We start from the raw sequence: 13,592 nt of genomic DNA, 5'->3' as shown, positions 1-13,592 counted from the left end.
GTCTAAATGCTGAACTGCAGTCCCACATGTTCAAAAATTCTGACTTATTTATTGATAGAGCTAGAAAAATCATAGTAATGTAAAATTATTTGCACGTAGTGTCTTTCATCTATGTTCGTTTTTGCTTTTATGTTTTTAAAGCTTTTCTACATTTGGAGAAAAAGGAACAGCAACAACTCGTCATTGATCAGCCAACTCCAGGGTCAAGGAAAAATTACTCTTTCACAAATGAGGAAGTAAGACAAATTGATCAGGAAAACCAAAGGCTGTTAAAAGAATTGTCCAGACAATCTGCAAAGCCAAGGAGCAAAAGTGCCACTCTGAAGAAACCTGCTGGCCTGCCACCTAAGTTGTACCATAGTGCTCTCAACAGGCAAAAGGAGCAGCAAAGGATTGAAAGAGAGAATCTGGTAAGTTTAAAAAGTATTGTTTTGAATCAATATAGAGGGAAAGGCTGCTTGATATCAGATGGGCCACTATTAAAGGTTGCCAAGCTGATAAGACAGCACTTGAAGTGTCTCTTTAGTTTTTTAAACTTTTATTATATTAAGGCCAGAATAAACGTTGTTGAAATAACTGACAGCCTTATGTAGTTAGGCAGGAGTGTGAAATAATATCCTAGGTATTGTATGACCTCCATCTCTATAGTATCTGAACACGCAGTATGTACATATATTTGTAAGAAAAATATATCATCTTACTTTGACAAAACAGTCGTTTTTTCAGTATGTGAAATGGATTTAAAACTATATGGCTTTTCTTTCCTGTAGAAATGTTCCACTTGAGGGAAACAGCTTCTATTTAAATCTAGTTAATGTACCCTCAGTTCTGGGTGGCAGATTAAGTAGACTAAACTAACTCAGCACGTTTATCTACATGCTGACAACAAAACCCATTAAGTATATTGATATACAAAGAATAAATCGTATGACATACCTGAATCAGAAATAACTGTGTGTGTAACCTGCCATCATTTTCAATATCTGTAGCTCTCTGCTTGTCCCATTATGTTGAACCTATATACAGTAACTCCTCACTTAAAGTCGTCCCGGTTAACGTTTTTACGTTGCTGATCAATTGGAGAACATGCTCGTTTAAAGTTGCACAATGCTCCCTTATAATGTTGTTTGGCAGCCGCCTGCTTTGTCCACTACTTGCAGGAAGAGCAGCCCATTGGAGCTAGCTGGTGGGGGCTTGGAACCAGGGTTAACTGGAAGCCACCCTATCAGCTCCCCGCTCCCCTAAGTTCCTTGTGCGGCAGCCGTCCAGCAGGCTATCAATTGCTGGGCAGTTCAGCAGTCCCTCCCCCCACTGCCATGTGATGCTCCTGCCCTCTGCCTTGGAGCTGCTCCCGGGAGCCTCCTGCTTGCTGTGCACTAGGAGGATAAGAGGGGGGGGGCTAATGTCAGGGTGTTCCCCCTCCCTCCCCGCTCCTGTATTTCCATCTCCATAGAGCGGGGAGAGGAGGGAACACAAAACAGGGCTCAGGACGGAGGGAGATTGCCTTTTTAAGTAGATCAGCAAGTTGAGACAGGAGCTGCTGCCAGCAATGTACCTAGAATGGAGTCAGAGTACTTAAAGGGGCAATGCATCTCTCTCTCTCTCTCTCTCTCTCTCTCTCGCACACATACAGTGTGTGTCTCTGTCTCTCTCTGCCATGCTATCTCCCCTCCCTCCATTCATGCTGCTTTGTAGAGTGTGAAGCTACATTAACAACAATGTGTTAACCCTTGAGGGCTCAGCCAAGTGCTAGTTCATCATTTAGCAGTAAGGCATTCCCTGGGAAATATTCTACCCTCTGACTTCACCACCTCAACCAAGCTTCACAATCATCATTTCTGTGTATAGTATTAAATTGTTTGTTTAAAACTTATAGTGTGTGCGCGTGCGTACGCACACACACAGAGTATAAGTTTTAAACAAACAATTTAATACTGTTAAGCGAATCCAATTTCACACACACACGTGTGTGTGTGTGTGTGTCTGTGTGTGTGTGTGTGTGTGTATGTATAATTATAAAATAAAATCTTTTGTCTGGCGAAAAATATTTCTCTATAACCTAGCCCCCTCCCCTCCATTTACATTAATTCTTATGGGGTAATTGGATTCACTTAACATCGTTTCGCTTAAAGTAGCATTTTTCAGGAACATAACTACAACGTTAAGCAAGGAGTCACTGTAGTAACGCATTTTAGTGACATATACGAATCCAGTTTCAATTGTAATAGGATATTGCTTCAGCTGGTCAAATAGTAAAATATTTTAAAAATTATATACAAGTGCAGAGTTTCATTTATAATGACTTGTGGTCAAATTATAGCACAAAGCATTATATCTCAAATTCATATGCATTATTCACTATTTGTTCACCTGCTTAAAATGTGTTAGGCAGCAGAAATAGTAACATGTAGTGTGTGTGATCAGCTACACTTCTCAGGTAACAACAGAATCAAACAAAACATAGTCTGAAAATTTTCATTCAGATTGTTCTGTGAATACTAGCAAATAGTGAATACATTCAGAGAAAATTGAAATTGGTTTGGCTGATTTGTTAACCAAAAAAGGGGGACACTTTCTAAAATTGTCTATTTTAAGTGTATACTTTCCTTTGTTCACTTCCAGTTTTAATAACTATGACTGAGATACAAACACTTCCTGGAGATTTAGTGACCAGTGTAATTTCACTGTGAAGAATTTGGCATAAGCACAAGTTACAGATGTGTGGTGCTCATGGTTGTCATCTTGAAAAAATCATCTTGATAAAAGTTTCAGAGCGACAGAATACCACATATCTAAACTTTGCATAGTCTCTTAATTTTGTTTGTTGCTTATTTGGAATAGGACCCTACTCAAGTTTTTGTGGTCCCTTTTTAGGTACATTGCAATAAGATTTCCTTAAGCCCATCAGCTTCTCAGTTGTAAGCTTAGATTCTTCTGCCTGCCACTGTAGCTGGGGTTCCCATATCTTTGACAAATTTAGTAGTTCTTCTCAGGATCTTCTCCAGAGTTTGTATGTTTTCTAGGCAGGCATGGTGCTGAAAATCGGATGCCATGTTCCAGGTAGACCCCAGTCACTACATGATACACTGTTATAATTTGCCTTTTTTCTTAACTAAACATTGTGCCAATTAGTCTCTTTTACCACCTATGATGCACTTCTGTCTTTGTTACTGCTAACTTGAATCCACAAGTACCTTTCTTTGTCAGTATTACCCAACAATTTATTGCCTTAGAATCTTTGGTATCAAAAGTGAATGACTTCACATTTGCATACTCTAAGACTCAATTAGCCATTTCATACATTACTCCCTTAATGTGTGGTAAATATTTCTGAAGATGTTACTGATGTTTGCTTTTAGCCCAAGAAGAAAAGTACCACAAATATTCATTGTTCATATGCTTCTGTACAGTAGTTATCCCTTAGAGCAGCGGTTCTCAACCAGGGGTATGCAGAGGTCTTCCAGGGGGAATATCAACTCATCTAGATATTTGCCTAGTTTTACAACAGTCTACATAAAAAGCACTAGTGAAGTCGGTACAAACTAAAATTTCATACAGACAGTGACTTGTTTATACTGCTCTATATACTATACATTGAAATGTAAGTACAATATTTATATTCCAATTTATTTATTTTATAATTGTATGGTGAAAATGAGAAAGTGAACAATTTTTCAGTAATGTGTGCTTTGACACTTTTGTATTTTCATATCTCATTTTTTTTAAGCAAGTAGTTTTTAAGTGAGGTGAAACTTGGGAGTACACAAGACAAGTCAGACTCCTGAAAGGGATGCAGTAGTTTGGAAAGTTTGAGAGCCACCGCCCTAGAGTGTCAGCAGCATAAAACTGAATAGAAATACATGAATTGATAAATCTTCAAAAATAACTCTTTAGAATTTGCTTCAAGATGCCATGCTGTCTTACAGCTGTAAAAAAATGTTTTATCATGTCCTAAACTCAATTTGTTAGCTTTATTAAAAGAAGAGTGAAATATATCTCTCTAATACAGCCCTCAGATCTTTCTTACTGTGGACATTTTAATGACTACCTTTTTCCAATTTGATTCTTCCTAGATGTCAAACTTTTTTCCCATTGACTATTTCTTTTAATTTTTGTTTTTGTAAGCAGGAAAGTTTGATCATTTTGTTTAGGTTATAGGCTGCTATCTGAAATAGCAAGAACAAAACATAAATGACCAGTAGAGGCTACTATTGAGTCACTAACTGTTTTATCCTTCTAAAATAAGTCTGGCATATTCTTTTGTCTGCCAACCTATTTTTTCCTAATGGAATGTGGAACAAACATTGCTGCTATGTTATAATTTTATTTTAACTTCTGCAGGTATATATCTGTCTGTATTGACACAGATTAAACCAGATGTGGTGTGATTATAATCATAATACACAGTTGTCAACATGTTAAAGCCTATAGGCTGGAATGTATCCTAAAGTACCTTACGAGTTGGAAGTTTATTTTATTATGCAAACTACTAGTCTGCATAAACTATGTTAAAGGAACCTTTTTTACGGTTGCAATGTCAAGCATCAAAAACTAGGAAATGCCAGAATCAAGGTTGCCTGTGCAACCTTTAATGCAGCCTCCTTATATCTATGCATTCTGAGATATTGGTTTTGGTTTCTTTTTGTACAGGACCCTTAGCTCATTCAGTGCACAGAGTGGACGATGCTCACTTAATGAGCAACTTTTCAATATTTTTTTTCTCCTAATTGTTTGGGGTGTGTGGCCCCATGCTGTGTTTACTGCACATTTTTCAAACCCTGCTCTGAAGACTGAATTATTAATTTCCTCATAGGCTTTTCCATGGTCCTCATCACTATAGCATCTGAATGCTTCACAAGCATTAATGAATTTATTTTCACAACACATGCTGGAGTCAAGGGGGTTTACTATTCCATTTTACAAATGGCAAACTGAATCGTAGAGAGATTAAGGTCTAAAGTGTCCACTAATTTTGGGTGCCCAATTTGAGATACCTAGGACCAGATTTTTCAGAGTGTTTAGCATTATATAGCATTTCAGATATTCACAGCACAGCTCTCATTGACTTCAGTTGCAGCTGTGAGTGCTCAGCACTTAAGCAAATCAGACCCCAGGTCTCAAGTCAGACACCCAGACCGTTAGTGATCACTTGTGAAAAGTTTTTGGTTTAAGTGACTTGCCTAGCATCACTTAATCACTCTGTGGCAGAGGCACGGGTAGAATCCAGTTCTCCAGGTCACATTCAAATGCCTTAACCTTGGGACCATCCCCTCTCTTCCTGAAATCTCCTGCCTCATTCACTACACAGTTTCCATCTTCTGCAGGGGTCCCAGTACTTCAGTACGCAACTTTGATTCATCCCTAGAGCAGGTGGGGAAAAAATAGTATATGATCATGCAATTAAAGACTGTATCATAATGCATATGCACATGGGAGCCAAATAAAGGTTGCACAGGCAACCTTAATTCTAGCACGTCCTAACTTTTGTGTGTTTGACTTCGTAACCTTCATAATGTCCCTTTTAACATAGCTTTTATATTTGTATATAATTTCCTAGGGTTTAAAAGCAGACACCCCGCCCCCCGAGATTCCATCATGTGGCATCATATTGACACTGACATGGGTCATAAGCAGGGTTGGAACCTTTAGATTCACCTCATAGACTCATGTGGACCAGCACCAGAGTGGGATGGGACACTTTCTACCAGTGGATTTCACAGGTATCTGCTAACAGCAGAGGAATGATGAGTCAGGAATGTTGGGTTCCATTCCAGGCTCTGGAAGGGAGTGTTCTCTAGTGGGCACAGACTCTGTCTACCCATTCCCCCCCCCCCCCCCCCAAGCTTGACACACATCCCTTCTTCCCTGTCCCGGTCCTGTCTCTACCACACCACTCGCTCCTCAGTCCAGTCCCGTTCTCTGCACCTAGTTCATCCCAGTCTTCAGGCTTTTCAACCCAATCCCAGTCTCCTTGCCCACTGTCTTAATCTGACTCCTCCAGACTCCCCCACCTCTGCTCCTGCTCCCAGTCTCCTTGCCCAACCTTCCCTCCTCTGCACCCAGCCTCCCCCCTCAGGCTTCTTGCCCTGCCAGTGCCACTCTTCATCTGATCTGTTTTCTCTCCACTCACTGGTTTCCTGACTCTATCATTTCCCTCCACAGTACCTAGAACTAGTCTCCTTGCCTAGCAAATCCCAGTCTCTGCCACCCAGCTGCCTTGTCCTAATCTGCTGTCCTGCAATAGCCTAGACCTGGCTTTTGGCCCTCTGCATTTGAATCAGATGCCTTCTCCCTGCATGTTGCCTGAGGGGCATCGGGTCACTGAGTGCACAGTTCCCTGGTCTAGGTTCTTCTGCCTGGCCCATCCCTGGCCTCAAACAGCAATTACAGGGAAAGTTCTGAGTCCCTGTAGCCCTTGATTGGCGGGACATCTTCAGGCGCTCTGAGGACAGTGCAGCTGCAGTCTGGTCAGCATTAGGAGCTGTGAGAAGCTTGAGCATACTCAGGAAAGATGAAATCTTCAGATTTTAGCTGTTAAGCTCTAACAAGTCTCTGAGTATGTTCAAACTGTGATTTCCCCCTCTTCCCCCCCCCCCCAAAAAAAAGTTATATAACTTGGCCAAATGTTGGTGGATTTTTACAGAGACCGCACAAGGTCAGTCCCTGACACACAGGCCACCACCTGCCAAATTTCAAATCCCTGCTCCAAAGCAGGAGATTGCTAAAGGTTTCCAAAGAAAAGGTGGTCATATTTTTTTTAACACTGAAAAAAAAACATGTATTTTCCTGAGCCTCATTCTCAGAAATGGCTGAGACATTTTGGCTGCAAGTTTCCAAAAAGATTCAGCCAGAGACCAACTCCTGTCGTGGGAAATTTCAGCCTGAATGGTTAAAATCTGGCAAAGTGCAACTGAAACAAGGTCTTATAATGGGAAATGTTGGGCAATCTTACTAGGCAGTGCTACCAGCCCCTGCTATAAATCAGAGACCTTAAAACACCAGCATACAGATACTTAACCATCTAGTCCCTGAATCAGTTCACGTTCTCTAAAGTAATGGGATAAACACATAGTTCGCTACTTTAAATGTGTCTCTGTTTGATCATGATTAGAAATCATTACCATCTGGCACTTGTTAGGTGGCCTGCATTTAATGAGCTGGTTTGCTCAGCCCAGTTCCTGGTAGATAAATGGCCATCACAATTTGCATCAGTTCGCCCATTTGGAAGCCTTGGAGGAAACTGAATGGGCCTAGTCAGAGCCACCCTCTCAGCTTTGGAAATGATACCTTCCAGAACAGTTATAGTATATTGGGTAAGGAGAACAGTGCAGGGAAGCTTGCACTGATGCTGACTGTTGATATGTAAGAATCCTTATTTTTACAGTACAGTTAATGTGCATAGCACTTCATAAACACATAACTCAGAGTCCCTGTCCTTCCTGAGATGCTTACAGTCTGAATTAGGTACAGTAGACCCTCAGAATTACAAACATCAGAGTTACGACCTGACCAGTCACCCACACATCTCATTTAGAACCAGAAGTACACAATCAGGCAGCAGAGACAAAAGAAAAAAAGCAAATATTATACAGTACTGTGTTAAATGTAAACTACTAAAAAAATAAAGGGAAAGTTTAAAAAAAAAATTGACAAGATAAAGTAACTGTCTCTGTGCTTGTTTTATTTAAATTAAGAGGTTAAAAACATCTTTTTTTCTGACTTAATACAGCTTTGAAATGTTACTATGCAATGTTCAATTGTGAACTTTTGAAAGAACAATCCATAACGTTTTGTTCAGAGTTACAAACACCCTCCATTCCCAGGTTCTTCTGTAGATAACTTGATGACAATACTCGATGATTGTTAGAGGGTAGGGCAAGTGAGGAGAGATGATGGCATTGAGAAGCAGGTGTTGAGAGAGTGTTTTTATACAATCTGGCTTTCTTGCAAATGCTGCATTGCTTTATGAGAGAGACAAGGTAGGTAAGGTACTTTTTATTTACTTTTTCTAGTAGATAGTGCTAGAGCAGAGAAGGGTTGGAAAGCCAGCTGAAGACTGAGTTTTGAGGAAGTGTTTTCTGAAGGAAAGTTAGATTGCTTGATGCACAAGAAGGAGGCAGTCCCAGCTGCTGAGGGCACCCTGAAAAAGGCACAAGGTCTTGAGGAGGAGACAAGGGATCATTAGAGAGGAGCAACCAAAATGTGGTGTGCAAGAAGCTAGAAACTGAGATGTAGGAAAGAGCAGAGATGTGTAGAGCCGTGAAGGTAAGGATGAAGAGTTTGACCTTTGCGAAGGAATAGATAGGAAACTAGTGAAAGGACTTGAGGTGATGGGGTTGAAGTGGAAGGAGTGGGAGATGATTTTAGTAGCAGCATTTTGGGTAGGCTGGAGAGAGAATAGATGTCAAATAGAGGACTGTAGATTTTTAAGGCTGTTGTTTGTTAGTGTTAGCCTTGGTGATTACATCTAAGGGGCAGCAGGAACAATGCTGAGAGTGCTCTGTTAACTCACTAGCCCATTTGTCCAAAGGGAAAAGATCAACAGAATGCAATTGCTGTAGGACAAAGTCTCCTGGAATGTGGAATACAGCAGGACCTCAGAAGCTGAGCTGCAGGCAGAATCTCAGAGGCTGGAGCAAAGGGGGATACTTCCTAGGGCTTTGTGCTTCATAGTTGTTTTTCTAAAATAAAATATTTAGGTTTTCCTTTAATCTGGTAATATAATAAAAACCTATGTCTAAAGGCAACGTTGTGATAGGAGTCCAGATCTAGCCCAAGGTCAGGTGTAGATCCAGGCAGCAGTTCCCAACATTAGAAATCCTGCCACATGGAGAAGTTCCTGTAGTAGCTTTTCCCTCACTAGGAGAGAACAGCAGGCTCTTGGATTCAGGGCCATTACCAGAGCAGGGCAGACTCCCAGGGCGCAAAGCTGTGGGGGTGGAAAAATGGGGCAGAGAAATGAAGGGGAGGGAAGCAGTAGGGGACACAAATATGCTTGCTCATCCTGGGTGCTAAAATGCCATAGTTACAGCGCTGCTTGGATTGTTACACAGATATTAGCACTAGTGCTTGTGCCATGCAAATAGGTACGACATGAAGTAGGATAACTGTGATCATAGCATGTACTTAGATTTTAGGCTCTTGGGGGGAAGGACTGTCTTTTTGTTCTGTGTATGTACAGTGCCTGCCTAGCACAACGGGGTCTTTGGTCCAGGATGGGGGATTCTAGGTGCTACAGTAATAAAAATAATGATTATAGACTGGCTAGACTCACTGAAGCTAGAGAAGGTACTGTAAATAATGGTTCCTTTTGATATTCAAACTGTCCTTTTCGCTCATGCTGCTGTTTGTCTTCTCAGCTTTCTTTCATTGAGCTGCCCGTGGCTCCTACTCACAAAAATAATTAGCAAGTTCCGTTAAGTCTTTGTCATAGATGAAAGAACTTTGGAGCTTATCAGTTACTTACAACTAACTGACAAGTATAGAGCCAATTAATGCCACTTTAACAATGGAAAAAAATTAGAAATTAGTCCATGCAGAGGAACAAAAAGAAGCTGTCCTCAAATGCACCTTCTGTTCTTTCTCTGCTCTGCAAAGTAATAGTGTGGTTCTAATAAGAACGAAATTTGAGACGTCATAATATAAATACACTTGAACAGCTGTTGAGGCACAACGGTCAGCTGTTTGGAGTTCAATGGATGGTGAAACTGAAGCCTACAGAGATCCAAAGAGCAACATAAGACAAGGGAAAGTAGTAGCTTAACCTTTTCCTCTAAACTGAACTTTATGGAGCTAGATACTCAATTTTACTTGTGACTTCTCCCTTCCCACTTCGGAAGGCTTTAGAAGAACATATACTGAATTTTTGAAAAAAGAAAGTACCCAGACTAGTTTTAGTGCTCACTTACTGTGATGGAAGTTGAATTAACGCCATTCATTTTAAGCCACTAAGCAGCACCAATCTTTTATACTACTTCTGTTTTGTTTCGTTTTTCCAAATGTCAGTGATCCAGTGCTTGCTTCCGCTGTTTACAGTTTGTGCTTTAGAAATTCTTCAGAAATCTGTAGATCCTGTTCCTAAAGGGAAGAATCTTACTCATCAGTGCAAGGCTTTGTGAACAGAAAGGTGCAGTAATGCTGGAAGATAACAAAACTTTCACTTGTTTTCTTCTCCTGTTTATGTTAAATCCAGTATCTGAAATCTACTTAATCTTACATGGTGATGGGGGGAGAAAAAAAATCCATTTTATAATCTTTTCAGATCTCTTGCTTGCTGTCCCAGCCTGTGCTAGCCCAGGAACAGATATACTACATTAGCATTGTTTTTCAGAGATGAGGGGAAAACAGCATGGTGCCTTGATTTGCTGAGCACTGACCTAATTTTTTTTTTAAATTGATTTAGCTTTGTTTCTAAAGTCTATCTTGGATAAAATGATGATAGCTGCAATACAAGTTCTTAAGAGTAAGGAGTGGTGTTGATGTATTTTAAAATATGAGGAATGTCATGTTATTATCTCAAATCCTAATCAGTGAAATCTCTGCCACTACCACTTTAAAATCTGTATCTGATCTCTCAATAAATAAGGGTTAATATTTTCAATAATGTTCATCTGTCTTCATTTTAATTTTTTTGGAAAATAACATCTTTCTTACTTGTGAAAGATGCATGTTTTAAAATTGTTTGCTTTTTTGCTCCCTGTCTGAACACATGCATAACAGCTTGAAATACATTTGATACATAAAAATGTAATGTTAAAAACAAACATATGTTTCCTTTAACTCTTGAGTAATGTGGACATATCCGGTAGATAAACAGTCATTATGAAGTTTAAGGCATACTTGAAGTTACTGTGATGTTCCTGGTATGTAAATTGTACAAAGACCGTATACAATTATTAGAATGTAAATTCATACATGTTTGTCTTTTAACAGAAGAATATCAGTTCATTATATTAGCCTGCCTGTGTAGACTATTTCATTAAATGTTTTGAGAATTTACAGTTTAAAGTTTCAGGATTAGTGAATGATCAATTTATAATTCCTGTCACAGGTCAAAAAATTATGCAACTGTGTAGGAGATGGTGATAAAATCATGTACAAAGTTGGATCTAACATTTAGAGACTAGTCTAACATTTCATGTTTTGCAACTGGCTTTAAGCAGTTGCTATTTCTAGCCAAAGTCCTTCCTTTGACTTTTGCTTACCTAGGTATTTCCATTTGATGATGAACAGACTGGCACGTGATGCAAACACATGACATACTACATCTAAGCCAAAACTACTTGTCCTTTCTCTCTTGTGCTCTCTCAATGCACATTTCCAGGTTCCCATATGCAAACTATAGTATGTTAATAGATTTATTGCACTTAAACTGACATAGCTGACATTCCATGACTGCTTATGCCACTCACTGGAAAACTAGTCTGAAACAATCACACTCTTTTTACCCTCTCCCTATGTAGTGATAGGTTTATTTAATTTTGTTTTTGAGAAACACAAAGTACAGTTAAATGGCTATACAGACACACATTTTGTATATAGTGTGCAGTGAAAAACACCATTTAGGGACTTAAAATAAATGTAGTATTTGAGTTTAATACACCTCTACCCTGATATAACGTGACCCGGTATAACACGAATTCGGATATAACGCGGTAAAGCAGCACTCCGGGGGGGTAGGGCTGTGCACTCCGGCGGATCAATGCAAGTTCGATATAACGCGATTTCACCTATAATGCGGTAAGGTTTTTTTGGCTCCCGAGGACAGCGTTATATTGGGGTAGAGGTGTATATGCTTAACAAAAAGAGTGAGGGGGGAAAAAATGGACCCAAGGATGGAATAAGATTGAATCACTTCACTGGTAATTAACTTATTCAGTGTAGAGTTATAGATCACACTTCAGTTGTGGGGTGTTGTGATTTATACAAATATAAATTAATTTGTTTGTGAATATTTTCTTTATAGCTTCTTTAACCAAAACTGGCTTTTTTAAATTAAGGCTCTTCTAAAGAGACTGGAAGCAGTGAAACCAACAGTTGGTATGAAGCGTTCTGAACAGTTGATGGACTATCAGCGTCATATGGGTTATCTAAGTTCTTCGCCATCCACAAGACGAGGAAAGTCTGCTCTAAGCCAGCTTAGCTCTTCAAGTAAGTGGACCTGGTATGGCATTTGTGTGCATTATACTTTATTTTTGCACTCAGAGCGATTTTTCTCCCTCCTGTTAGAATGGAAGAATCTTCGGTAGTTTTCTTTAAGAACAATACATCATTTTCTTCATATATAAAAATAAATGAACTATGCATTATCTGTATAATTACTCTTTACCATATCTAATTTCTAAGAACTCATCTTGTTAAACAATTCTGCGTTAGCAAGATTATCTACAACATACAGTAGAATCTCAGAGTTACGAACACCAGAGTTATAAACTGACCAGTCAACCACAGACCTCATTTGGAACCGGAAGTATGCAATCGGGCAGCAGCAGAGGGGGAAAAAAAAAAGGGCAAATACAGTAAAAGGCTATGTTAAACATAAACTACTAAAAATATTAAGGGAAAGCAGCATTTTTCTTCTGCATAGTGAAGTTTTAAATCCGTATTAAGTCAATGGTCTGTTGTAAACTTTTCAAAGAACAACCATAACATTTTGTTCAGATTTCAGAGTAGCAGCCATGTTAGTCTGTATCCGCAAAAAGAACAGGAGTACTGGTGGCACCTTAGAGACTAACAAATTTATTAGAGCATAAGCTTTCGTGGATGCATCCGAAGAAGTGGGCTGTAGTCCACGAAAGCTTATGCTCTAATAAATTTGTTAGTCTCTAAGGTGCCACCAGTACTCCTGTTCATTTTGTTCAGAGTTATGAACCTTTCAGAATTACAACCTACCTCCATTCCTGAGGTGTTTGTAACTCTGAGGTTCTACGCTATTCTTGAATGGTTTGTCCGGACTACTTTTAAACTACTCAAACCATTTTAGGTTTGTTTTTAATTTCTTGTGAGGTCTGCAGCAAACATGGCAATGACATTTGTGACACTAAGAACCCCTGTATTCATACCCTGCACATGCTTGTAATAATCTTTGTACAAAATATGGTTTGTTGGGGATAATTTGAAAACGAATAACTTACTGATCATTAATTCTTTTCTATGGTGTATGTATGGAATGGGTATCAGACATGCCAACTCTCACAAATTAATCGCAAGAGATGTGATTTCTAAGTAAAATTAAACCTGACTCATGATCTCACAATAGAACTCTCAAATGTCAGGTTTTTGGGGGGGTTTCAGCCAGAGCTGGGAAGAAGGGGGGGGGGGGGAACTGACATTTGAGAGCTCTAGCTCAAGATTATGAATCAGCCTTAATAATTTTACTTAGGGTATGTCTACACTACGAAATTAGTTCGAATTTATAGAAGCCGGTTTTATTGAAATCGGTTGTATACAGCCGATTGTGTATGTCCACACAATAAAATGCTCTAGGTGCTCTAGTCGGCAGACCGCGTCCACAGTACGAGGCTAGCGTCGACTTCCGGAGCATTGCACTATGGGTAGCTATCCCACAGCTATCCCACAGTTCCCGCAGTCTC

At 39.6% G+C, this 13,592-nt stretch overlaps 1 protein-coding gene across 3 annotated transcripts in view; it reads left to right on the top strand.

Annotated features, from left to right (window-relative positions):
- Positions 1-13,592, top strand: part of CFAP97 (cilia and flagella associated protein 97) — a 45,559-nt gene that overhangs the window by 25,532 nt on the left and 6,435 nt on the right. For all 3 annotated transcript variants that reach the window (XM_034770695.1, XM_034770697.1, XM_034770698.1), the window contains 2 exons: positions 142-410; positions 12,000-12,150. In XM_034770695.1, the coding sequence (XP_034626586.1) occupies positions 142-410; positions 12,000-12,150 (420 nt within the window). The remainder of the gene's footprint in view (positions 1-141; positions 411-11,999; positions 12,151-13,592) is intronic.

This window comes from Trachemys scripta, chromosome 5 (assembly GCF_013100865.1).
Source record: "Trachemys scripta elegans isolate TJP31775 chromosome 5, CAS_Tse_1.0, whole genome shotgun sequence".
Classification (NCBI taxonomy): Eukaryota; Metazoa; Chordata; order Testudines; family Emydidae; genus Trachemys; species Trachemys scripta.
The sequence above is the reverse complement of the archived record's forward strand: the minus strand, read 5'-3'. Positions and strand labels throughout refer to the sequence as shown.